The sequence below is a fragment of the Pithys albifrons genome, chromosome 22 (assembly GCF_047495875.1).
Source record: "Pithys albifrons albifrons isolate INPA30051 chromosome 22, PitAlb_v1, whole genome shotgun sequence".
Taxonomy (NCBI): Eukaryota; Metazoa; Chordata; class Aves; order Passeriformes; family Thamnophilidae; genus Pithys; species Pithys albifrons.
In genome coordinates this window covers 7,756,730-7,783,181 of record NC_092479.1, presented here as the reverse complement: position 1 = coordinate 7,783,181, position 26,452 = coordinate 7,756,730, and the positions used below count along the sequence as shown (strand labels likewise).

The 26,452-nt window shown below is 50.5% G+C and overlaps 2 protein-coding genes across 3 annotated transcripts in view; one reads left to right on the top strand and one right to left on the bottom strand.

The window, feature by feature from the left end:
* CA6 (carbonic anhydrase 6) overlaps positions 1–13,398 on the bottom strand; it is a 21,461-nt gene extending 8,063 nt beyond the window's left edge. The window contains exons 1-4 of one of the 2 annotated variants that reach the window (XM_071575585.1): positions 13,217–13,398; positions 12,024–12,124; positions 11,155–11,241; positions 8,741–9,022 (exon numbers count right to left, since the gene is read on the bottom strand). The gene's annotated coding sequence lies outside the window, so the exon portion shown is untranslated. Of the gene's footprint in view, positions 1–8,740; positions 9,023–11,154; positions 11,242–12,023; positions 12,582–13,216 lie in introns of those variants that run through there. The other variant, XM_071575586.1, reaches the window with a different exon arrangement.
* ENO1 (enolase 1) lies at positions 13,048–26,452 on the top strand. Its single transcript, XM_071575589.1, has 12 exons — positions 13,048–13,154; positions 16,915–17,008; positions 18,288–18,383; positions 20,630–20,688; positions 21,334–21,403; positions 21,587–21,720; positions 22,216–22,438; positions 23,986–24,183; positions 24,425–24,626; positions 25,003–25,111; positions 25,569–25,627; positions 25,991–26,452. Exons 2-12 carry the CDS (start codon positions 16,924–16,926, stop codon positions 26,058–26,060), a joined length of 1,305 nt encoding a protein of 434 aa, XP_071431690.1. The 5' UTR covers positions 13,048–13,154; positions 16,915–16,923; the 3' UTR covers positions 26,061–26,452.

Sequence of the window (26,452 nt, the reverse complement as noted above, 5' to 3'; positions counted from 1 at the left end):
ACACCAATTTTCTGCTTCCCACCAAAAACCAGATTCCATCACTCTAGATCTGTAAGCACCCCAAAAGAAAGTATAACACCAAAATGTTTTTACTTCCCTGAACTCAAACAAAATGCAAGTTGCAGCAGCAGCATCAGGGCCCACTGCAGCAAGAACAGCAGCTGAGTGTCCTGCCTGTACTTGAGCCATGATGGAACTGAGTGAGCACCTCCCACTCCTGTGTTCATATCTCAGGTTTGCATCATCTGCTATGAAATGTTTCTTTGGTTGCTTAGTCAGGTGATACCTGTCTCTCCCAATCTACGTAGATTCTCTGAGCCTGCTAATCTGAGGCCTGGCTAAAACTCCCCCAGATGGTCTTACTGAGAGGTGTGAACTCCCCCCCAGCAGAGGGGAAGAGCAGCTCCCTTGCAGCACATGGCAAAGCCCAGAGGTTGCCCTTGTACCACTGCTGTGTCATCTCATGGGGCTTGGATCCACATATGTAGAGGCTGATAGGGTGGGGCAAAGGATGACTATTTTGAGCTTTTCTAAGCAGAATCCAGGTTCTAGATCCAGTTATAGATCACATTGTGTTCTTGATCAACATCTCTTGTTCTACACTGGGTTCTGGATCTCCAGGGATATGCCCACAGCCCTGGGGCATGTTCTTTGCATTCCTCTCTCCCACCTTTGGTGCACCATCTCACTTTCTTAGACTTCCCCCACCCCAAGTATGTTATGGCTTTTCCAGCAGCCGTGTAAAGTGAGTGGCTCTAAAATACCCATTTATTACTCCAGGTCTGGCCTCTCCGCCACCCACCCTGCCCTTCTCCTCACCCATCCCAACCACTCACAGCAAACAATGGCACGGAGATAACATATTTGGCCAGTCAGCTTTCCTGACCCTCTTCCTAAGCCCAACGGGCCAGGTTTGCCCCGACGGCCAAAGCTGAGCTGAGTCGCTGTCTGACCCCGGCTCTGCCCACCCTGCCTGGCCATTCATTCCTGATGAATGGGCTGAAAAGCTTCGTTGCAAGTATCGGTAAAACAGAGCTTTGTAAGCAAAAATAGGCAGCACAGACCTCCAACACTGTCCTGAGACAGCCAAATGTATCCTCGACACACGGAGCAAAGAGCCCAGGGAGGCAGCACTGAAGGGACCGCTTTGCAAAAGCCCCGAAAATTCACAATCTTATTACAAATCAGAACTGTACACACTGAGATCCTTTGAAAATTAGACTTTTGAGGGCAGGTTTAAAAGCATTCCACACCCCCCAAGCCTTAGAGAACTCAAAGCACTTTGCTTTCAACACCTTCCCTCATCAATGAATACCTAGTTTTGAATGGGAGGGATTTGCAACCTTTGAAAAATTCAGAGCTCTCAAAAACCCATTTAGACTGTTGGGAGATACAGGCTGGGACACGACCCCCAAACCCTGATGGCTTTTTAAAAAACATATAGGAATTCAAATGAAAACTAGCAGGGGACAGATGACTAAATGCTCTTGTGGACTTCAGTAGCTGATCTGAACATCTTCAGACACTTAAATTCCTTAAAAACCTGTCCCAAGCAAACGATCCAGTAAAAAAGTCGCTTGGCAGAACAGGGAACACACCACGGATACTCTGCCTGCCCTTTTGTATCCTGTTACTAAGCAAATGCCATTCCCTTTGAAAAACCTTCTCTTCCCTCCAGGAATGGCACACTGCTGAGAGCCCTTCCTGCCCAGTGCCCCATGAACCCACGGGTTTAGAACAAAAGGGGAGCAGAAATCTCCCCGGGAATGGAATTTTCACCTGGTACTGAGAAGAGCTACAGCTGCCCCCCAGGCCAGCAGAGCTTTGCTGTTGATTTCAGGTGACATTTGGCAAGAAAGCTCAGATTGGTGCAAGCTCAGCACTTCTGTTCACCACGGCCCTGCCACTTGCAATAAGACTTGCAATTATTTTCAGGAATAAGGCAGAGGAATTTTCAGGAGTAAGGTGATTTTCAGTCAGTTGGCAAGGTAAGTTGGGGGCTGAGGGTCAGATCGAGCTGTACAGGGGGGGGTTATTCAGCTCTGACACAGCTGGGCAGCCCCTCAGAGCCTTGTCAGGTGGGGAGGGAGCATTGTCAGGAGCAGCAGGGACATTTAACCAGCTCTGGCAAACAGAACGGGGAAAGCAGGGCTTGGTGCATCAGGAGGATGTGGCACAGCAGTTGGTGGCAGTTTGGGTGGCAGTTTGGGCAGGTAGGGCACTGAGGAGCTGCAGCACACTCAGTTTGCTTAGTTGCTGGTCTTTGCACTTGCTAAGAGAGCTCAAATACAGTGTCTGCCCAGTGTGGGGCCAAGCCCTCTAAACTCACCCAAAAAGATGTGGTGGCCCTGATGGAAATCCCCAAAAAACCATGAAAAACATGCAAAAAAAACCCACAAAGCCATCCAGGCTTCAGGCTGTGGGGAGTCCTGAGCAGTGGCAGCAGCTGCAGCAGGTGTGACCAGGTGGGTGACTTGCTCAGCTGAGAAGCACCAGAGAGGGACTGGTGTGGCCATGCTTTGGCTTCCCTAAGAGGACATCCCCAACTTCCCTGGGCAACCTGTGCCAGGGCCTCACCACCCTCACAGGACCAGCCACCAGAAACAATTAAAGATTCAGGGGATCCTCCATTCATCCCCCAGCAATGAGCAGGTACCAGTGGTGAAGAAATAAGTGAATGGAGGGCAGTCCAGACTTGGGAGGCAAGTGAAATCCTTTCTCACCCACTTCAGCCCCCCTGGTGCCCCATCCCTGGAAGAGTTCAAGGCCAGTTGGATGGAACTCTGAGCAACCTGGTCTAACAGGGGTTGGAATGAGATGATCTTCAGGGTCCCCTTCCAGCCCAACCCACTCTGTGATTCTTTGAAGGTACTTAAGAACAGCAATTCAACAGGAAGAGCCACAGGTGAGTTACAGATTGCCTGAGAACTCAGATTTCTAGGACTAGGCTGTGCTGAAGAACAGAGGCAGGCTTTTTATTCAAAATCTTATTCTTTGCAAGTGAATTGTTAATGTTAAAAGGCCTTTCCTGGTCTGCTGGTTTGTGCAGTGCATATTTAATCCTTGAGAACTGCTGTAATATTGAGTTGATTAACCAAATGTGGTTTTTTCCTGTTTCCTCTGAAGAAGTCATTTATTCTGACAGTTGCACTGAACTGTGTAAGAACTAAACTAAGCAAACATGCCCTGCAATGCACTTCTTAATCCTTGTGTATCCAGTTGGGTAAATAGGCTTTGAAATTAGCTGAGGGAGAAATTCTGGGGGTTTCTACCTCTTTACACTTCAGGATTCCACACAGCAGCACAGGAGAGTGTGAATAAGAGTCAGGCCCTGGAGGTCACCTCTGCCCTCCTGGCACCTGCCTGTGTGTGCACAGGAGAGTGGACATGGGTGGCACCCACTGGCAAGCAGCTTCCCTTGCCCTGGGCTTTATTGATCAGCCAGCCCAGTCTGCACAAAGGACTGGAAATAAAGCCCATTTGGGAATGTACCAGTGCCAGGAAACTGGAGATGACAGGGAATTAATTTTTAATGGAGCTTTTGCAACATTGGTGACATTTCACGTGACATCAGCAGGAGCTGTGGGTGCTCAGCACATCCAAACCCACATCTCTGTCAGCTCGAGTCAGCTCCCCCCAAACCAGTGCCTTTGGATGGGCCCTGGGAAATGTGGGATGGTGGAAGGTGTCCCTGCCCATGGCAGGGGGTTGGAACTGCATGATCTTTAGGTCCCTTCAGACCCAAAACATTCTGTGACCCTGTGAAGACACAGCAGTGTGGGGAGAGGATTTACTAAGGGCACTAAGAATGGATTTGGTTTGGAGTTAGGACAGAGCAATAATTTTAATTAGGTTTTTCAAATGTATTTGGATATTAAGCTTCCAGCTACAAGCTGAATATTATGGAAGTCCTCCCCCTGTATCAAGTATTGCACACATCAACCACTGCTGCTTGGTTCTTGGAGCCTTTTTAGGGTATGTGGAATTAAACCTGGCTGGCCTGAGGCTTGTCTTTAGTCAGCTCTTTTACTACCCCAATATAATTGCTAGAGAGCAGCATGGACACAGTGCTCAGAACTGCAGAGAGCACAGCAGGGCTGTGCTGGAGAGAAACTGGTGGCTTACAGGGGAACACTGTGGGTCTGACAGGACCCCTCTCTGCACCAGGTTTAGCCAGGGAGAAAATCTAATGTTGTGTATCTCAGCCAGGAATATTCTTGGCATGATTTCTTCCCAAAGGCAGGCTGCTCTCACACAGACCTCAGCCTCCCCCTCCTGCCTCGACTACAGTAGGAAATAAGCCTTTTATCCCACATCATTGGCTTCCATGCACTTCACTTTTATCTCTACAGTTTCCCCTGACTCTTTGCCATCTTTTAAATCCTGCTTCTCCCAGGCTATTCTCTCTGTCCTCACTGGCCTAAAGCTCAGCTCAAGTCTGACATTCTGAGGATTGGTAACCACATTAAAACCTTGACATGGCATTGAAGCAGCTGGCTCAAAACCTCAGTGCTCCTTTGACCCAGAACTTGAAAGGGTTAACTCCTCTCCCTCTGAATCAGCAGGAATTTCCTGGGGAGTTGCAGTAATAGCTGCATCACTGCCCAGTCCAGCAAACATTTGACCTGAACTGGCTGTTTGATGTGAGATGGACAGATTGCCTTCAGTCAGGCTATCCAGGTTTTCCTAAGTGAGTCTAAAACCTCTTCAAACAGAGCTCTCTTTGCTGAGGTCGTGCTGGATGAGTGAAAGAATCCAGAGCCTACACAAGTTTCATGAAAGACCCAAATCAGCCAGTGCAGGCAGGCCCAGACCCATGAGTAAAGCTGGCAGTGGCTGTGCAGATTGAAGCATGAGATCCCTTAATTCAACAATTCCTGAAATGTTTTTACATCTTCCTTCCAAAACTGGCCCTCATTTCTTTGAAATTTTGCCCATGTTTTTTTTTTCCCCTTCTTTTGCCCCCTGGTTTTCAAGTACATGCAGAGATCAGAGAGGTAGAAAAGTGCTGGAATTCATTTCTCCAGCTCACACAATCCCTTCAGACCTCCTTCATCTTATGTGTTTGACTAAATTTAATCATAGAATCACAGAATGGTTTGGGTTGGAAGGGACATAAAGATCATCCAACCCAAGCCTCTGCCACGGGCAGGGACACCTTTACCTTCTCCTGCTATAAATTCAGATACAGTTATTGATTCTACTGAAGCTTTGTGGCAGAAATGGGCTTTGGGGCTGCCAGAGACAGACAGCAGAGATTCACACCAGTGCTCCTACAAGCAGGATTTGCCCATTTGAAAGCAGAGAGGTTCCCTCTGTGAATTGCATTTCATGGTCTAACAGATCTCAGCATTATCTACCTGCAGTTCATTGTCAAACTAAATTTTCTTTTGCTCAGTTTCAGCCAATTACTCTCAGTTATAGCTATAACCTTTGGATTATCTTCAAATAGTTTGCCCTTTTTAATGTTCACATCACTTCTGGGGTGGTGATCACCTCACTGCACCGTGGGCATGAACAGCCTTTCCCTCCTGTGTCCCCCAGGTGGAGAAAAGGACAAGGTGGTGCTGGAAAAAGGAGAGAACATGGTCCAATAATCCCTCTTCATTTTCATTTCCAGGAAATGTAATTACAGTTCTTTAATGTGTCTGCAGGGCTGCTCTATGGACTTTGCTGAAAGTGGCTTCATGTTGTGGATCTCTGCTTGAGGCTTTGAAAGAAACCAGAACATGAAAGGAGGATGAGGAAGGGGGAGGTCAAACTTCCCTCTGCACTTGGTGTGAGGAAGACAGGAATGTGCTGAGTGTGGGGATTGAAGGAGTGCTGTAGAGAGGGGGCCTTGGAGAAATTTTCCCATCATTCCAGGGCTCTGTGCTGTGCACTGGATGGTGGTGGGATAGAGGAGGAATAACCCAGTGACAAAGCAGCTTGTCAACATGTGCAAATACCTGTTCACCCTCCCAGACACTGCTATGAGTGTGTTACACAAATCTGCACCTCCTCCCAGAAAAATGCTCCTTTTCTCCTGATCTCCCAGTGCATCCACAGGCAGAGGAGGCCCAGCTGCTGCTCAGTCTCTCTGCAAACCAACATCAGCAGGGCACAACCAGAGGAGAAGCCCCCAAGCCCCCTGACAACCAACCAGTGTGCACAGAACAAGGAAAGGCTCTGGAAATTGCTGCTGCCCATTGCTGGGTAAGCACTTTCTGCTTTCAGCTGCATTGTGTGTTGAGCAGCTGTGACATCCAGTGGCCAAACACAATACGGTTGGGGCTGGGACAGGCCTCTTCATACCTGCTAACAATAACAGAGCCCTTCCATGGCACTTTTCATCTTCAAAGAGCTGGATGAGCACAAATTCATTAACCCCTCCACGGCTCAGTGGGGCAGAGCAGTGCAGTGATCCCAAAACACACATGAGAGGGATGCCAATGCCCAGGGCCCCCAAGGCAGGGCAAGCAGCTCTACAGGGAGGTGAAGAGCCTGCTGTAGGACCAGAGGGCAAAACCTTCACCCCTCAGTGCTGAGAGATGAGGGATCAGAAAGGTAACTCATCCAGCACCCAGTGAGGAGGCCAAACCTGAGGGAAGGGTTGTGCTCCTTTCTCCAAGAGTCAGAAAATCCATGACAATGGAGTGGGGAAAGCTGTATGAGGGGACACAGCAGGAGCAGGGCTGGTTTGGAAGAGATGCTTTGTCAGAGGCCTGGCCTGAGGAAAAGCTCCTGCAGAGATTTTCTGAACATGTCAGAGGACTTTACTGATGGATGTGGAAGGCAGGGAGGCAGCACAAATGTGGATTTGGATTAAGAAATACAGTGATTGGACCAAAGAAATGTGACTGTCAGGAGATCCCAGCAGTTGACTGGGATCCCTGCTGTGTAAGGTAAATTGGAAGACAGAGAAACCAGGAAAACAAATCAGTGGAAAAAAAGAGCTGGGTCTCACCCATGGAACATTCCAGACTGATGCTGGCAAACATCTATTCCACACAGGAAGAAAGAATGGACCAAGAGATGGGTTTTCACAAGGCCATGTTATGGAAGGAGCAGGGGGTACAAGGTCTCTGATAGGTTTAATGGCTGCCTTTGGTGCATCTGCTGCATTCCAGCCCCTGTTCAACCCTTTGCCTGTTTGAGGTGTGTGCTGAGTGGATGGGCCAGAGCCTGTTTGCTGCTCACAGCCCGTGCAGTTCTCAGGAGGGAGGGAAGTGCCTTCACTCCATAGCCCAGAGTGAGGGGGTTTCCAAGAAGACTCAGAAAAGTTACAGTCTAAGTGCAAGTTTGCCACCTTAAGCTTATTTCTAGCCCATGCAGAGGAACAGCCTTGACACAGATGCTGTGCTTTGATGTCAATCCAGACGTGCCTGTTTCCTTTTGGTTATAAAAGCAGACTTGAATGACTCAGAGATCCAAACTATGGCCAGATGCACCCAGTTTCAGGGCTCAGGACAGCAGCCCCTGCTTTCCTCAGGTCCTCAGTGCCCCCCTGTTTGCTGGCTCAGCCCTGCAGGGGGTTTTGCTGCAGGCAAGGTCCTTGCAGGGACATTCAGCAGGAGCCAAGTGCCCACAGTCCCTCCTCTCCCAGTAGCTCCTCACCAGTGCACTCTACCTGAGAGATGATGGGAGCAAAAGGTGGTTCCCATGGGAATAAGGTTGATCTTTAAGGCAGGAAGGCAACATGAAGGAAATTTAAATCCTACTGTCTGTGTTGTACCTGTTCTGTGGCAAGAGAATCCTGCTTGATAACTCCTGTGCTTTACATAAGTATTTTCCACTCATTAAGAAAACAAATTAACTGTTATTGGTTACTCCTACTGGTTTTTTTTCAAGGTTCCATTAAAAAACCCCTAAACCTTAAATACCAAATATAATTTCCTAATGGTTAATCAATTCCAAGCATCCTTTCCCCTTTATAGCAGAATATCTCAGGGAGAGGGAAGGCCCTGTCAGAGGCAGTGCAAGATTTGCCTCTCTAGAGGAGATTACTTGATGGTTTCATCTTGGTTGGAACAAGCAGTTACAGCCTTTGGATCCACCATTCCTGGTAATTAATATCCAGCTGGTTTAAAAGCTTTCAAGCCTCACTTCAAATCACCATATCAGATCATCAGCTGCTGGGAAATGTACTCTTTGGTATTAGCACCCTGATTTGTGCCTTGGTTCCCCTCCAAATAACCCTTCCCCATCACCTGAAAGCAGATGTAGTAGTTGTACATGTAGGGGAGAATTTACAGTAATTAAAGAGTAGTATATATTTTTCCTGTTTCAGGCATCTTACCTGCTCTTCTTCTGCTGCTGTCATGGTTGATGTGCAGTGATGTTACATTTTAAGTAAAATACCTTCAAAATATCCTGCCTGGTGTCTCACACAGCCCTTGGAGGCTGAGGAGTGACCCATGCCACGTGTTCACAGCTGCACACAAACCTGTGCCATGGTGTCACCTCTCAAAAATGGACTGACCAGTCCCCCTCTAAAACCCTGGGAGAAGCAGCAGACCTGAGAGAACTGGAGGAATTTAGAAGCACTAAGAAAACATCAGGTCTGTCACCTCAAACCATTGCACTGTTCATGTGTTTCATTGCAGAGAGACAAAGGAATGACAGAAAAGGGGGATGAGAAGCAAGAGGGAAGGGTGTAAAGGCAGAGGAAGTTTTGAATGCCTGGAAGAAAACATCTTAAACAGCCATTCAGCAATTGAACAGACACCCAGAAAGAGCATTAGTCAGACTGTGCCATTACCTTTCCAATGAATGTTCCTCCAAACACCAGGACCTGCAGAGCCAGTGAGGAGGACCCAGAGTGACAGAGTGCTGAGTTCTGCATCCGCTGCCTTTGCCCAGAGCTCTCAGCTGGGCTGTGGGGATGCGGGAGCCTCGTCCCCTGAGCTGCAGGGCTGCTTTGCACCAGGCTCCTGATCCAAACCCCGACAGGCTGGCACTTGCTGGGCTGTGGGATGGAGCAGCTGAGGGTGGTGCACATGCAGCCACCCAGACACATGTTCTGCAGGTGCTCTGGGAGGCACTGGGGGGAAAAGAGAAGTCCCTGAGTATTCAGGAAGTGCTTTCAAGGTGCCACAAGAGCTCACACCCTGGAATGCAACCCTGCACTGCTTAATGGTTATTAAGCACATTAATGCACTGGCAAACAAGTCCTGATCTGTGGTGGTTCTGCTCCCTGCCTTGGCATCCTCAGCTGCTTGATCCAGTGATTTCACACTCTGGGAAGCTCAGAATGCTCCTGCCCAACTGCTTTAAACAGGGCAGGGAAAGCCTGGCCCATCAGCTGCTGTGCTCATCAGTATGTTGCAAGCAGAATGTTGTAAAGCACAAGGAAGGACAAGGCCTTGCAGTGGAGGGGATTTTGGTCCTGGGGTTGTTCTCCATCTCTGGGTGGTGGATGGTGGTGGTGTCAGTGTTTTCCCTCCATCAGCAGCTGCACTGCTGTGTGAGTGTTCCTGCATGGAATCTTGGATGGGATCACCAGCTGCACTGGCTTCATGTTCCCCAAAATCTTGTTCCCATCAGCCACACACCACCCTTCAAATCATGAAAGAAACATTTTAAGAGTGCCCTGAGTGTTTAATTAACTGGTAACAAGCTTGGATTCCCACAGAAGCCATTCTGAGCTATCTCATAGCCTTAGGAACACTCTTTTAAGGAAAAGAAAAATTAAAATCAGGCAGGATACTTGACTGAGCAGTGGCACTTTTCACATCAGCTCTGACTTTTATTTTAATATTTATGCTACAGTGCAATTTTAAATCTGCTGATCCAGGCAAATATTATACCAACACCTGAATGATGCCAGATTTGTGCTCATGGATGCCTGAGCAGTTCTGCCTGCAGCTACTGCAGCCCAGTGTCTGCAGCTGTGCCTCCCTCAGGGACACACAGCCCAGTGGAGCAGACACAGCCCCTGGCACAGTGGCCATGGCCAGCTCTGAGTCCTGGATGGCACCATGGCAGGGTGGGGAATGCTCATTGCAGGGTGGTCCTCAGCTCATTGCTCACACTCCAGGGGAGGAAACTCACTTTCTCCTGGTTTAGTGGTCACAAGGAATGGAAAACCCAGACAAGGGACAAGTTCTAAACTCTTCCTCACAAGTTCTAAACTCTTCCTCACAAAGAAGAGTTCAGGCTGTTCTTCCACAGACAGTTCTTTCCCACAGCTTTGGTTTGGTGGAGCAGGAACAGGGACCAGCAAGAGGCTCAGTGCTCCAGGCTGGAGGGTTTGCTTTCTGCCTGCCATCAGCTAATTATGACCTTTCATAACACATCTTCTATCCCCAAAGAGCACCCTACTTATTTCAGCATCAGCCTCTGCTCAGCTGCTCCAGTGTTTAATTTCCCTCTGCCTTGGGCTCTCTTGTGCTCCATTTTCTTCAGCTCATTATGAGACTCGGCACCTCTGTGTGATTTGCCTGCAAGGCAATCAAGGGACTTCTACCAAGTGCAAAGATGGTGAAGCATCTCAAATCCAGCATAAAAAAAATCCAGTTTTATGATTTCCAGCATCTGGAATGTGTTTTTGCAGGGAATGTTCCCCTCTCATGCCCTGACACCACAAAGGGTAAGGCTGCAGGATAAGCCAGGGGTATAATGTGGAGTTCTGGAGAGGTTGGCACTGTGAAAAATCATCCACCTATAAGTGACAGTTTAATTACAAGTTTAATTAATTAATGACTCTCACTATAAGTGACAGTTTGATTCCTTTTCCTGGCCAGAATTGCTTTTTCTCAGCTGTGTGCAGCCCAGCAAAAGCACAAAGCCCAGCACAAAGTGGCACTGTGGGCACGTGGGACCCTCACCCTGCCCCACACCAGGTGGGCTTTCACAGGGTTGGTCCTTGCTGAGCCCCCAGGGGTGCCAGGGGGGCTGTGGGGCACTTGTGGGCACATGGGACCCTCACCCTGCCCCACACCAGCTGGGCTTTCACAGGGCTCGTCCCTGCTGAGCCCCCAGGGGTGCCAGGGGGCTGTGGGGCACTGTGGGCACGTGGGACCCTCACCCTGCCCCACACCAGCTGGGCTTTCCCAGGGCTGATCCTTGCTGAGCCCCCAGGGGTGCCAGGGGGCTGTGGGGCACGTGGCACCCTGATGTGCCCAGGAAAACAGGTAATTTCAGCAGGTTTCCTCTGCTTTTTGTTAGACTCACAGCTTGCCCCGAGGGGATGTTCTCAGGAAGGGAAGAAAAATGTGCCCAGAAGAAACATCAGTCACAGGCTGGGAGGGCGAGGCAGAGCTGGAGGAAACACAAACATCACCCACACTGTGAGCAGGAGAACAGCTTTGTTTGGTGAACTGGGCCCAGAATTGTATCTCAGGACTGGAAGGGATCTTAAAGATCTTCCAGTTCCACTTTCTCCTGTGGGCAGGGGAACTTTCCACCGTCCCAGGTTGCTCCAGTCTGGCCTTGGACACTCCAGGGATGGAGCAGCCGCAGCTTCTCTGCCCAACCTGTGCCAGGGCCACACTCACAGGGAAGAATTTCTTCCTTATATCCAGTCTGAACCTACCCTGGGGTCTTTCACACCCTTGGAGTCTCTAGAGCCCAACAATGACAATGATGACAATGGGTTTGGTGGGGTGTTTTTGATGCTGAGGGTGGGATGGCCCCCACCAGCAGCACCAGCCCATGGTCCAACATTCCAGCACTCAGAGGGAGATGGAGCAGGGCCTTGCCAGGGTGGCCACAGGGAACAGCTCTGGGGGGCTTGGATAAATAAGGAAGGGATGGGGTCCCTCTGCAGTGCTGGAATAATTCATATGAGGGGTCATGTTCTTATTAAACACCAGGACATGAGGCCAGCACTGAGGCCACAGAGAGATGAGTGTTACTTTCCAGGGATGGAGGGTTTGCTGATCACAGAGCCATCGCCCAGCTCATCAGTGGCTCACTCCTCAGCAGACCACAGCAGACTGAACAATAACACCTGCCTTTGAGGTATTTGTGTGCATTAATGAGATTCCCCCTCAGTCTTCCCTTCTGCAGCCCCAGGCCCAGCTCCCACAGTCCCTCCTCACCAGAGATGCTCCAGCCCCAAATCATCTCCATGGCCCCACGGGGCTCTCCTCAGCAGCTCCTTGTCCTTCTGGTCCTGAGGAGCCCAGAACTGGGCCCAGCCCTGCTGAGGGGCACGATGGTGAGGAAAGTGGAGGGACAGGGAGAAGTGGAGGGACAGGGAGAAGTGGAGGGACAGGGAGAAGTGGAGGGACAGGGAGAAGTGGAGGGACAGGGAGAAGTGGAGGAACAGGGAAAGGTGGAGGAACAGGGAAAGGTGGAGGAACAGGGAGAGGTGGAGGAACAGGGAGAGGTGGAGGAACAGGGAAAGGTGGAGGAACAGGGAGAGGTGGAGGAACAGGGAGAGGTGGAGGAACAGGGAGAGGTGGAGGAACAGGGAGAGGTGGAGGAACAGGGAGAGGTGGAGGAACAGGGATTGTTCGTCCCAGAAAGGATTTGGGGTGACCACACTGTGACCCTTCAGTGCCTGAGGGGAACTCACAGGAAAGGTGGGACAAGCCTCAAGCAGTGACAGGGTGAGGGGGAACGGGTTCAGATTGAGAGAGGGCAGGTTAGAGGGGACACTGGGAAGGAATTCCTGGCTGTGAGGGTGGGCAGGGCCTGGCAGGGGTTGCCCAGAGAAGCTGTGGCTGCCCCACCCCTGGGAGTGCCAAGCCCAGGTTGGAGGGGTCTTGGCCCACCCTGGGCTATGGCAGGCTCGCTGCCCATGCCAGGGGTGTCACTGGATGGTCCCCAAAGTCCCTTCCCACGCCAACCAACCCGTAATTCCATTCCTGTCCCTCACGCCGACTCGGCTCCCCCCCTTTCCCTTCACATGGTCCCGTCCTGTCCCCGCCCCGTCCCCCCCCGCTCCCTTCATGGTCCGCGCCGGCCCCGCCCCCTGCGCGCGGGGATTTTCCACGCGGCCGAGCCCCGGCGGCACGTACCGCACGCGCGCACGCCCGCCTCTGGCGCGAGGCGGCGCCAGCCAATCGGAGCGCGGCGGGGGGCCGGGCTGGCCAATGGGCGCGGCCGGGGGGCGGGCCCTGCGCGCGAGGGCGGCTATAGGCGCGGGGGCGCGCGGCTGCTCGGCCTCAGTGGGCGCCGGGGCGGCGAGAGCGGCGGAGCTGCGTGAGGGCCTTGTACGCACAGCGGTGAGTGCCCCCGCACGGCACGGCCTGCCCTGCGCTGCCTTCCCTGCCCTACCCTACCCTACCCTCGGCGCCGTTCCTCCTCTCCGGGTAGCACCGGCGGTCCCTGCGGGGTGTGACCGTGACGCCGCGCCGGAGCTCGGTGGTCCCGAGGGGTGCAGGCCGCTGCTGTGGAAAGGTTCTGTGGGTGTGTCGGGGGCGGCCTGGAGCCCAGCAGCGTGCGAGATTAGGGGCTGAAATCGGAGGGATGTGAGGGTCAAGCTGCGCGCAAAATCAGGGGAATATGATGGGTCATTTGAGTCAAAACTGGTGGATATGATGGGTCAAGGCATCCTCATAGGCAGAGTTTAACCTCTCTCTTAATCATTAACAATCACTGTCGGATTGCTTGTGTGATTTGGACTTTTCTCCTCTTTAGCGGGTGTCCTTCAGCTCCCCACCTCAAATATTTAACGTTTGCTGTGGGCGCTGCAATCCGTGCCCGAGGTCTCGTAGCGGGTCACTGAGCGCTGGTTACCCCAAGGCAGGGCCGGTGGGGAGGGGGCAGCAGCTGGATGTGCCCCCCTGGCTGATGGGCTGTGGGCCCAGAATGCCTGTTTAACCTTCTCGCCTCGTGCAGGGCTGCCCGAGAGGATCCTGCGCTGCCTCCGGTTCCGTTACTCGCCTGCTGAGTCACAGCCAGGGCTGGGATCGCCTGAGCCTGGCAGGAAGCAGCGAAGTTTGTCATCCAAACCCACAGGCTGAGGCAGAGCAGTTTCAGGCCTCTGTCTTACTGAGCACCGAGAGAGAAAGTGGTTCGACGTGTCTGTGATTTACTCGCTGCCAGGCATTGTGTAGAACCCGTTGTATCATGTTGCAGAGATAGAGGGTGAATTGAAGCCCCGTGGAATGCAAAGGAGCAGGATTGGAAGGTGCACGTTTGCCCAGTTTTTAGGAGTGCTTTAGCAGAGGATTTCATGTGTTGGGACCTGATAGACTGAGCTCAAAGGTCTAAATGGACAGTAAGAGGTGCAATGGTATGAGGGTTGTGTTCACACAGGACCTTTAAATGTCATGCAAACCTGATAACTGTGGCAGTTCTGTAATAAGACACTCACTGGGGTAGTTCTTTCTATGGCCAAACTTTAGTGTTGCTTTTTAAATCTCCATTTGGATCCTTGCTGTGCTCAGCCATAACCCTGTCTTGACTTTACAGAAATTTGGCTGCAAGCTCACAGGGACAGATTTGGTGATAAAGTTGGCTGTGAATAAAATCTTGGGAAATAATTTTCAGTTGGAGTAGTCCCCATTGATGTGGGGGTACTGCATTTCCTGTGCAGAGCGTGGAATCAGGTGGGGAATAAATGCTGATTTCTTGGAGTTCAGCTGATAGTGGAGTGAATACTCAGGGCTGGCAGTGGGTTCTAACTTGGTCCTGGAGAGGCCAGGAAAGCAGCTGAGTGTGGTTTCTCCCCTGAAGGGAGACAGTGACCTTGTCAGCAGATTATGCTGCAAAAAAAGGTTTAAGGCAATGTGTGTGTTAAATACCAGCGTGGTATTTGCGTGTTGGGCTCATTCCACGGCTGAGGACAAAGGTCTGGGGCAGCCAGTGCTGCTGGTGACCTTTCCTGCCTTCAGTCAGCGTTTCCAGAGTTAAACCTGAGCTCAGGCAACTGACTGAATTGATGGAGCCTGTGGGGAGCTAAACAGCTTCAGCTGGACCCTGCAGCTCAGTGGGAAAACTGTTCCTTCAGCACAGCAACCAGGGGCTTTGCAAATTGAGCAAAACCCAAAGTGTGAGGAGGAATTTCTGGAGTGCTGCAGTGCTGGGAAATGCCTCTTTCTGCAGGAAAGGGAGGCACTTCTGAACAGGTCGTTTGTCAAGGATACTCAGCAATGTCAGACCTGGCAGACATCCCCAGGGGAAGCTCTTGGAGTGCATATCCCTGAAGTGCCTCCTTTGTGGAACTGCAAACAGCTCTTGCATTGTGCTGAGGCTTCCTGTGAGCTGGCTGTGCTTTCAAAGAATAAGGCACCTAAAGCTTTGTGGCAAAGCCACAGATCTGAAAATGAAAGTGCCAGCCTAATAAACTCTCCAAGCCTTTTTGCATAAATGGGGATTCTTCCTGTTGGCCATTGCTCAGTGCACCTGCAGGGAGATAAGGGAGTGTGGGTGGGACTGATAACTGGAGAGTTGCAGGGGTTTATTTCTGGCTTGTATATTCACCGATTGAAGTTCAGTAGTGGCAACATAAAGGTCATCTTGAAGTGAGTTGTGTTCCTTGACAGATTAGTCATATCATCTGTCAGTGTGTGGGTCTCACTCCAAACAGGCACCCTGAAATGTTAGAGCTTGTACAACAGGCAGGGACGGGACAGCTGGAAGGGGCATTTAAAAGCCAAGGGGTCAAAGCAAATGGCTGCTCATGTTTTTAACATTGGGAGGGGGGAACCTGCTGTGGAGGAAGAACTGAGTGCATGAAGTTTCCCCCTCACACAGACAGACTCAGAACAAGCAGAGCATTTCTAAGGTCATGTTTTCCTAACTTTGCCAGAACTGTGCAGAGATTCATGACCATTTCTGTGAACAGGGTTGCCACCCACACTGGCTTGCCAAAAAACCAGATTCCAGAGAGTTCTGCTGCTGAGGCTGAGCTTTATTCTCTGCAGATGGGCTGGGTTTGGTGCCAGTTGGTGGCTTACAGACATGGGTATGACTTGATTTTTAAAATGTAGCCAAGCTTACATAAGAGTTTTCTTACGTGTGTAGATGTGAGAAGGGGGAAAAGGAATTATTCAGAAGATTGTGATGGGTTTTCTTCCTTTTAAAGAGGAAAAGTTAGGAGGAAAAACTATTCTGTCAATCCTCAAGGAAGTGTAGCTATTAATGCAAGCTCTTAATGAGAGCTGGGACTGTTTCTATTTCGACACAGGCTGTGCTTGGCTCTGAGCAGCTGCTGTGCATGCTGAGAGGTGTTGCACTTTAGTCTCTTATCAGAAAGAACTCCACTGGTAGCAGAGATTTCCTGTATTAGGATTGCCTGGCTGCCCTTACGTGGGGAGAGATCTCTCTGGAAACAAGGCTTCTGGTTTTACACTGTTCTTGCCATCTAGGCTGGGGCTGTTCTCCCTGTTGAAATGGTGTGATGTTTCTGAACTGGTCTCACACCTGCAGGTGTTAGTACAGGATACAAAATTCAGGGTGATGCCCAGAGTCACCCCAGCTCAGCTGGTGACTGTGCAGAGCCTGTCCAGGAGCTTGAGGACTCCTGGGAATCAGAAAGGTGACAAATTTCAAAAGAATTACCACTTTGAGTGGCCTGTTTTCTTCAGAACTGTAAGGACACTTGACCTGCCACCAGAAAAGCATGTATGGTATTGTTAATAGAGATTCCTTACAGAGAGGTGCTGAAGCTCCCACTTTCCATTCAGACAATTTCTCTGGGGGTGTTTGCTGCCAGGAGCTTGCACTCTCATCTGCTCCTGCTGTTTGCTGCAGGGTCTCATGATACTGCAATGAGGTCACTTAGAAACATCAAAAGAGACTGTCCCTTGGATGTAGGAAAGAGGTTTTTTAATGATAAGGGTGATGAGACACTGGCTCAGGTTTCCCAGAGAAGCTGTGGCTGCCCCATCCCTGGGAGTGTCCAAGGCCAGGCTGGAAGGGGCTTGGAGCAACCTGGGACAGTGGAAGGTGTCCCTGCCCATGGCAGGGGGTGGGATGGGATGATCTAAAGGTAACTTCCAACCCGTTCCATGAGTAATGCTGAAATCTTCTTTCCAGGTGTTAAAGATGTCCATCACCAAGATCCACGCCCGTGAAATCTTTGACTCTCGTGGAAATCCCACCGTTGAGGTTGACCTCTACACCAACAAAGGTGAGTCCTCAGCTCTGGGGGTTTATTCCTTTCTTCTGTCTGATAGAGGCACTCAAAAGCACACAAACTGTCCTGGTTTAGGCTTGAAAATGTCTTTGCTTTTTCCTCCATACACAAACTTGTTGGAACTTGCCATGACACTTGGAGGGAAACCTCTGCCTCATTCTCTTGGGATGAGTTTGCTGGGCTCAAGTTCCTGGCCTGGACAGTGCAGGTTTTTTTGAAATGTGCTACTTCTTGCAGTCTAAACTGCTGTTCCAAACCTGCCTGCCTTCCCTGCCTCAAGAATAAACTGGAATAGCACGTGCAAACTCAGAGATCAGGCCTCTGTTCCTGTCCTTGGGCAGCTCCTGATGGTCCTGGTTGTCAGAGCTCCCCACACTGTAGGACTGCACTTTGTCTGGCAGCCATTTCTGTAATGAGAGTCCTCTGCAGAGCTGAATTTTGGGTAATAATTTCTTCTCTGTGCAGGAACTCAGGCATGACTAAAGAACTTGTCTAATTGGGCTTTCACATATAACATCTTATATTTTTAATTATTGTAGGGCTTTCCCTTGGTTTGTTAGTTGTGCATCCCACATCTGATAGGATCTGACAAAGACATTGTGCAAACTCACCAATGTGCTTTGGTGGAATGAGCAAACACAATGGCTGTGATACACTGACTAAAGAGCTGATCTTTCTGCCTCAAAAGATTAATGCAGTCACTTAATGAGGCTGCCCCCACTAAGCTCTTTGATTTAGTGGGATAAGGGAGAGACTGGAGGCTGAAACTGGCATCTTGAACCACAGGCAGAACAGACTCCAGTGTGTAGATTTGCTCCAAGTGCAGCATCCTTGGCTGGAGGAATGGACTGTCTGGGTGGCTCTGCTGTTGTCAGAAGAGCTCAGAACTGACATGAATGAAATGGGCCTTCTAATTGTCCCTTTTATGCCATAAATTTAAGAGCTTGCCTGCCAGACTGAACTCAGAAGTAGATCCAGTGAATAAAACTACCTTTTTGGAAAGGGAATGGATGGTTTTGTATCTTAAACACTTGAACTGCACAGTGGAAGAAAATGAGTCAGTTTGCTGTTATCTGTAGGAGGGAGACACTGATGAATTGGTGATGCAGCAAAGGGGGAGACAGCCCTCCCAGGATCACTGTGTATGTGAGCAGAGATGTGGCTTAGAGACTCCTCTCCAGGGGAGGAAACGGGCAGGTTGGGAAGGGTGTGTGGGTGTGGGATGTTTAGTGGGTTTGAACATGCCAAGACTTCATTGCTGTGTTGTGAACAGGTCTGTTCAGAGCTGCTGTTCCCAGTGGTGCCTCAACTGGAATCTATGAAGCTCTGGAGCTTCGTGACAATGACAAGACACGCTACTTGGGCAAAGGTAAGCCTGGACCCAGGTGCCCAGTGTGCCCTGTGTGGGGGCTGTGCCACTGCCTGTGCTGCTGCTGGATTGTGGCAGGGGACACGAGGGCTCCTGCACTGCTGTCTGTGCTCTGTACCAGGCATGGCAAGTGAGCAGGGGCAGTGGGGATGAGCACTGAGGTGGCAGCTCTGAGCTGGGGCACAGGCAAGGCAGGGGCTGCTGGGCTGGTTCTCTGGGTGATGTGGGAGTGGCTGTGCCTCCTGCAGTGCTGGGGGTCACTGTACCTGCACAGGTGGGTCTGTGGAGCTCAGCAGGCCAGGCAGGTGACAGTGGCTCTAACACGGTGTGCCCAAATGCACTTTGTTCTGCTGCTCCCCTTGCCCTGTGTGCTGGTGTGTGGCAGAGTACAGAGAGCACCAGCAGTGTGTGTCATGAGAGCATCTACACTGCCTGTCCAAAGGGGCTTGGTCATACTGCAGCTGCTCACAAGGCCTTTTCATAGGCCAGGTTGTCAAAGAACCCTTAAATCTCTCAGCTCTGTCACTGCAGACTCCTGTAGATTCCCAGCATGTTCAGTCCTGAACCTGAGGGTTTGTGCCAGCTGCTGTCCACAGCTCTGCACTGGTAATCCTGGAAGGTACTTCCATTTCAGGGTGCACAAGAGCTAAATCTACCCTAACTTTTTGTCTTGTCATTACAGGTAGCCAAGATAATTAACTCTGTGTTAGTGGTGTGACATTTTACTTGTCTGGGGACTGATTGTGTGTTCTTAAAGGAAATGAAGCACAGCAGTCACCAGGCTGGCCTGGGAACAAGTGTGGGTGAGAATGAATAGCTGCAAACAAGATGTCATTACCTAATAAACATCCTAATAGTTCTTAGGACTATTCTGAGGGCTTGGACAGTCAGGCCTCCTTTTTAACTTGCTGCTCTAAAAGCTTTGGTGATGCCTTCCAAGTACAAGCAATCATCCTGACTTTTGGCTAGGAGAGAGGATTGTTTTCAGACTTCTTTGCCAGTCAGGTGAAAGGAAACTGATTTTTTTTTGCCATTAAGAGTAATTAAAGTGGATAACCAGTGAATTAACTTGGAGAGCCTTGTCTTAGAAGATTCATGGTTGTTAATACTTTGAACACAGAATAAACTCCTGGATGACTGAATATCCCAAAAAGCTGAAGAGCTTATGCTGTTTACCCAGAGCACTTTTTCTTGAGAAGAGTAAATGTGTACTTACCTCACTGTGCTAAATGTGTGTGTGCTTAGACCTGTTAAGTCTGATCCTACAGGCAGTTCTTAATGGCATTTAACTAGACAGTAGTTAACAGGCTGTGGCAGCTGAAGGGCTTTGTCAGCTGGGAAGTCACAGGAGTTGGGAAAAAATAATCACCAAATGGGAGGAGTTGCAGATAGCTGGTAGGCCTTTTATAATATAAATCCACAGACTTGGACCATTTGAAAAGGCAATTAATGTGGTTTAGGGTGCAGTTAATTGGCATTCACTGTTCTGAAGCTTAAGTTTTGTAAATCTTTAAGCACTGCACAGTAAAACACTGTTAAGATGATGCTTTAGCAATGTTAGAAAATAATAGCAGATGGTGAAATGCCTGAGCTGCTGCACACCTGACTTGTGGGGAAACCTTTCTCTCAGATTCTGGGGCTGATGGGAGTAGCCAATCCTAAACCCACTCCCCCAGCCACTGGAGGTTTGTGTCGAGGTTTGTGCCCACGGTGCTGTTGGCAGAGTCATGGCCATGTTGGTGGAAAGCCCAAATACAGCCTTGCAGAATGTCCTCTGCTCTTTGAACCTTTTGTTTCCAGTCCACTGTTGAGTATCAGGCTCTTGCTGCCTGGTAGGTCTGTTGAGCTGTTGTGTCCCCTCTCCTGCTTGCCTATGGGGTTGGCTGTGCCTTGATTCTGGTGTTTGCTTCTGTCAGGTGTCTCCAGAGCTGTTAAGTATGTTAACGAGTTCCTGGGGACAGCCCTATGTACTCAGGTAACGGGTGTGCCTCAGTGCAGCCTTGTCACTTGGATGAACTCCTCCAGTGCATGGCCTTGCAGACTAACCCTGCAGCAGGGCATTCATTCCTGGGCAGCGTGTCCTTCTGCACTTCCCACTCTGCCAAGGTGACCTCTCTCTTCACCTTTGGCTGTAAGCTCAGGTTGGATTGGGGTTGGAGCAGCATGAGATGGTGTTCCTGAGATTCCCTACTAATCCCTGCATAACCTCTGTGTTGACCAGTGTCTGATTTGCTTGTTCCTTCCAGGTGTCTCAAAAGCTGTTGAGCACGTCAATAAAACGATTGCCCCTGCACTGATTAGCAAGGTAGGAGCAATCTGTGTTCTCTTAACCTCACCTAAAGCCAACCAGTGTGTCCAGACCACCTCCTGAGGTGGTTGCAGGAACTGTGGGACTGAGGGGTGTTACTGTATTGTAGTGCATGTGAACAAACTGACTACAGTAATTGTTTTACTTAATGTACTTAATGAATGCATATCTAACATAATCAGACCATCTCTGGCAGCCTGGGGGGTGTTGTGCAGCAGCTACAGCCCTGTGCAGTCAGGATGGGAGCTGCTTTATGCTTGTAAGAGTGGCTGAATGATGAGGAGGGGATGGGTTTTATCTAAGCTGGGCAGTTTGTAGGGGAATTTAAGAGGGAATCTAGACAGGTCTGCTTGAGTGAGATTCCCTGTGTGCTCTGTGGGCACTGCTTACAAAGGATGGTGCCAAACTGGGTAATGTGTGAAGTGACTGCACATCCAGCTTGCCTGTCAGCCTTGGTCTGCTGCAAGTGGCCAGAGGTTCTGCTGTGTGAGAATGGCAACAACTGCTCTGTTCAACTGGTGGTAGTTGCCTTTAAGGAAGTTCTTGTGCTTGCCAGGGATATAAATGCAGTGTGAGGGGTAGGGGAGAGTTTGTGGACCTGTGTCTGGTGTCAAACAGTGTTTTGCTTTCTTTTCTCTGCAGAATGTCAACGTTGTGGAGCAAGAAAAGATTGACAAACTGATGCTGGAAATGGATGGGACAGAGAACAAATGTAAGTGGGCTTTGTGTTGCCCTCAGGGGTGAAAAGGTGATGATGAGTTTATGGAATTCTAGTTTACCTTCCCAGAAACAAGTGGCAGTGTATGGCATGTGCTGTGCACTGCCATAGCTAAAACCATGGCACTGAATCCCTTTATAAAAAAGACATTTCCATGAACAATTTCTTCTCTTTCAGCCAAATTCGGTGCCAATGCCATCCTGGGTGTGTCTCTGGCTGTCTGCAAAGCTGGTGCTGCTGAGAAGGGTGTCCCCTTGTACCGTCACATCGCTGACCTTGCTGGAAACCCAGAAGTCATTCTCCCAGTTCCTGTAAGTCTCTTGGTGGGGCTGAAGCCTTGGCGTGCCCGGGTGTGCTCCCTGGTGCCTTGGCGTGCCCGGGTGGGCTCCCTGGCTCCCTGGCGTGCCCGGGTGGGCTCCCTGGCGTGCCCGGGTGGGCTCCCTGGCGTGCCCGGGTGGGCTCCCTGGCGTGCCCGGGTGGGCTCCCTGGCGTGCCCGGGTGTGTCCCCTGGTGCCTTGGCGTGACCAGGTGTGTTCCCTGGTGTGCTCCCTGGTGCCTCGGTGTGGCCGGGTGTGCCCCCTCGGTGTGGCCGGGTGTGCCCCCTCGGTGTGGCCGGGTGTGCCCCCTCGGTGTGGCCGGGTGTGCCCCCTCGGTGTGGCCAGGTGTGCCCCCTCGGTGTGACCAGGTGCTTCCTGGTGCCTTGTGGGTTTGGATCAGGGTTTCTGGAGAATGAAAGGTCTCAGTGTAAATGCTGTTCTCCAGTTATCCTGAAACATTCCAACTTGACTCTCTTTGGTTCTCCCAAGGCTTTCAACGTGATCAATGGTGGCTCCCACGCTGGCAACAAGTTGGCCATGCAGGAGTTCATGATCCTCCCCGTGGGTGCCGAGAGCTTCAAGGAGGCCATGCGCATCGGGGCTGAGGTCTACCACAACCTCAAGAATGTCATCAAGGAGAAGTATGGCAAGGATGCAACCAACGTGGGGGATGAGGGTGGCTTTGCCCCCAACATCCTGGAAAACAAAGAAGGTAAGAGTGGTCTGAGTTCAGGAGGAGCTCTAAAGGGTAGCTGGAGAATTAAGACTGTGCCTGCCCAATGAAAAGCAGGATCAACAGGTCCAAAGGTGTGGAACTCGCTGCTGTTTCTTTGCTCTGCCTGCTACCCTGACAGACATCCCAAGGTCTGATGTGGTCAGGTGTTCCCTGGACATCAGTTTATGCAGCTTGACAGGATGATTTTAACTTCAGTGACTTGTTAGTTCCATTCCTGTAGCAGCTTAAGGGAATCTTCCAGTTGAAAAGTGATGTGGAAACATCTGTGCACTGCAGGTCTCCCACAATCAGTAGTCAGAGATCAGTGAAGTTGTTTTTCTGCTGACAAAGGAGGAAAACAGTTTGTATTCTGCCTGGTCATGTGTGGGAGTGCACAAAGACTTGCTTGGGAAGTTGAGGCAGTTGCTGCTTCCATGGCCAAACAGTTCTGTTCAGGAACTTGTGGGAGAGGCATCTTTGTCTTGTGGGAACCAAAATACCTGTTCCTACAGAAACTCCACCAGAGGAGCTGTGCTTCTGCCTCTCACAGAAATGGGGCTGCCAATAAGGCAGTGAATGCTAAAACTGTCTGTTAGGTTACATCTGTTAATTATGTTACTGTTGAGGGGCACTTCTGAACTGCTGTGCCTTTTCTGACACTGAAGGTCCTGAGGCAGCACCAGGAATGGGGTCATTTCTGAATCCCACTGTCATGTGCAGCTTTGCTGGGTTTGTATCCTTACAGACACCAGTGAGGGTGACCTTGAGTGACTGTTACAGTCCAAGGAATTTCTGCTGCTCGCAGCAGCTGCTTTTGCAGTTTGTGCTACATTAGCCTCTTACAAAACCCAGCCAAGCCTACAAAAAAAAAACCAAACCAACAACAGATGAAAGCACTTGATCCAACTTCCTACTGCAAATAGCCTGGCTGATCCCAGCTGCTTCCCTGAGTCAGGGGTGATGGGCAGAGTTTTACTGGTTGGGCCTTACTGAGTTCCCTGCTTGGACCCTGCCAAACAGGAGCACAGTGGGTAGTACCCAGAGACTTCTACTGAGTGGTTCTCTCCCCTCTTCTGCAGTTAAATGTGGGAGTGGAGAACAGAGAGATGCCAGGAGGAGTGTCCTGGGCCCCCTTGCCAGTCAGGCTTTGGGTTCTTGCCATTTCCATGGTCAGCACCTGATGTGGAGCTAAAAGGGATTAGAGTGCAGCCAGTGCTTGCTGCCCACATGCAGAAAGCTGGAGGAGGATGTGGTATCATCTCGTATTAAGCTTTCTGGGCTGACATGTAGTCCTGCCTGAAGAGATTAGGAATCCCATAATGGTGTCTCAGGGGTATTACAAGCTAAAAGCAGTATTAAAGTAATATCTTGTTCCAGTCAGTTCAGAAGTGGGAGAGTTTAAGAACCTTTTCTGTGCAGCCTTTGGGCTTTCTGCAGTGGGTAATGGAGATTCTTTGCCAAGTGAATGTGTTGCTGTTGGGAAATGAGTAGCCTTTGGGTTAAGGTGTTTGGCAGGAGCTCAGGGATCCCTCTGTGTGTTCCAGCTCTGGAGCTGCTGAAGACTGCCATTGCCAAGGCTGGGTACACTGACAAGGTGGTCATTGGCATGGATGTGGCTGCCTCAGAGTTCTACCGGGATGGGAAGTATGACCTGGACTTCAAATCCCCTGATGACCCCAGCAGATACATCACTCCTGACCAGCTGGCTGACCTGTACAAGGGCTTTGTCAAGGGCTACCCAGGTAAGTTCTTCATTAACAACAAGCACAGTAGTGGTGGGTGGGGGTGGATTGCTGAAGGAAAGAACTGGGGTGCAGCCTCTCACAGGAGGGATCAAGAGCTCCTCCCTTGGTCAGCCCCTTGGGGGTCTTAGGAATGTTCTTGAAAGTGGGCAGTGCTTGGCTGCAGCACTTTGGCACCAGTGCCCTCAAACAAGACTTGTCAGGCTGGCATTGTGTAAATGCTGCTGGTGTCCCCCTGCAGTGGTGTCCATCGAAGACCCCTTTGACCAGGATGACTGGGCTGCCTGGAAGAAGTTCACTGGCAGTGTTGGCATCCAGGTGGTTGGGGATGACCTGACTGTGACCAATCCCAAGCGCATTGCCAAGGCTGTGGAGGAGAAGGCCTGCAACTGCCTCCTGCTCAAGGTCAACCAGATCGGCTCCGTCACAGAGTCCCTGCAGGCGTAAGTGCTGCCCCCTTAGAGGGCTGTACCTGAGGGAGGGGACACACAGACAGCTCTGGGGGAACAGGAATGTGCTCATGGGCATCTGTAAAGGGAGAACAATTATTAACTAATGTGTTAACTGAGAAGAGGATATTGGCAAGCAAACCTGGACCTTTGTGGTCTTGACATCACAGGGACACATTGAACAACTTCACAGAGTCTGAGCACATGTAAAGCAGCTCTTGGTCACTGCCTTGCTGTGTGATCCTGGCCTCTGCCAGAGGGCAGTTCTGTCTTGGCAAAGCCTGGAATGGTGCCACTTGGCAGTGCCACCAGAGCAAAGGCTGCTGAGCACACAGACATGGTGTGAGCCTCATCTCTTTATCTCCTCCAGCTGCAAGCTCGCCCAGTCCAATGGCTGGGGTGTGATGGTGAGTCACCGCTCTGGAGAGACAGAAGACACCTTCATTGCTGACCTGGTAGTGGGTCTCTGCACTGGTCAGGTTGGTATCTGTGCCTGCTGCAGTTTGGCTTTTTGCTTGATGTGCTAATTTGGTGATGGAGCCAAGGCTGAGCTGCACAGAGCTGGGGCAGCTCTGCCTTCAGCTGTGCAGGTTTGCTGTGCCTCTACACGGGGAGCTGATTTGACTCACAGGAGTGTGACAAGGGAACATGTTATCTTGTGCAAATTCACCTTTAACCACCAATTTCAAAAGCCTTTGGCAGCTCCAGTGGGTGTGCTGGGATTTCCTGATCCTGGGACTGATAGCAAATGAACAGTCTTTATTGCTCCCAAAACCTCTTGTGTTTGAGTATGTAGATACTGAGCCTGATGCTCAAATAAATCTTATCACTAAATGAGTATTACATAGTTATGCTTATTTCTCTGAATAGTTTTGTGTTGGCACCTGTGGCCTTATTTCTGCTCCAGTTCTTTGCTAACTTTGATTTCCCTTTCAGATCAAAACTGGTGCCCCTTGCAGATCCGAGCGTTTAGCCAAGTACAACCAGCTGCTGAGGTGAGCCTTGGGAAGGGGCATGGAATGGGGGTTCCAGTGGTGCTCTGGGGTCTTCTGCCTCTCAGAAACACACTGCAGCTGCAGGGCATAAACTGACCTCGTGGGGGTGGCTGATGGGTGAGGTCCTGAACAGACACTGAAGGGAATGTCACACAAAGCATCCTGTGGTACTGGATGTGAGACCTTGTCCTTCTCTCTGCACAAGGCTGTTCCCTTGGGCAAGCATTTCAAACATTGGGGGAAGTTCTGCAGGGGGGTGGCAGGTGGGGCCTGCTGTGTCACTGGCAGTGCCTTTGCTGGGGGTGTCAGGGTGAGGCTGTGCCCTGCAGGAGCTGGTGCTGACCCCAGTGCTCTTCCCCCCAGGATTGAGGAGGAGCTGGGCAGCAAGGCTCGCTTTGCTGGCAGGAACTTCAGGAACCCTCGTGTCAACTAAGTGTGGAACATCGGCCCCGTTCTGGTTTCCAGCACTAGTCATTTACTTTAGCTCACAGTTACCTGTTCTAGAAAGTTAAGGGCAGCTGAAGGAAAAGACCATCTGCAGGTCCTCTTTCCCCCTAGATGATCCCTTCACCCAGTGTTTTCACCAACTCTGATCTGTTAATTGTAATGCTCTACTGCTTCTGTAGAACAGTCCCTGGAGGGGTTCTGTGTATTCAACACCCTCAGGGGTCATGACATTGTGACTCTGGGCATAAACACTTTAGTTCCTTTCTCTGCCTGTCAATGTTTGGAGCTGTGTGATTTGCAGTGCAGTAAGAGGTACCTGCAGCCAGAGAGGGTAGTGTTTTTACATGTGATAAATAAAAGCATCAAACAACCCAACAA

Excerpts from the sequence above, each read along its gene's own strand:
- ENO1 (XM_071575589.1), top strand. The coding sequence starts at position 16,924 with ATGTCCATCACCAAGATCCACGCCCGTGAAATCTTTGACTCTCGTGGA. Across the intron at positions 20,689-21,333 it reads CCCCTGCACTGATTAGCAAG|AATGTCAACGTTGTGGAGCA; the intron begins GTAGGAGCAATC and ends TTTTCTCTGCAG. Across the intron at positions 25,628-25,990 it reads AAGTACAACCAGCTGCTGAG|GATTGAGGAGGAGCTGGGCA; the intron begins GTGAGCCTTGGG and ends TCTTCCCCCCAG.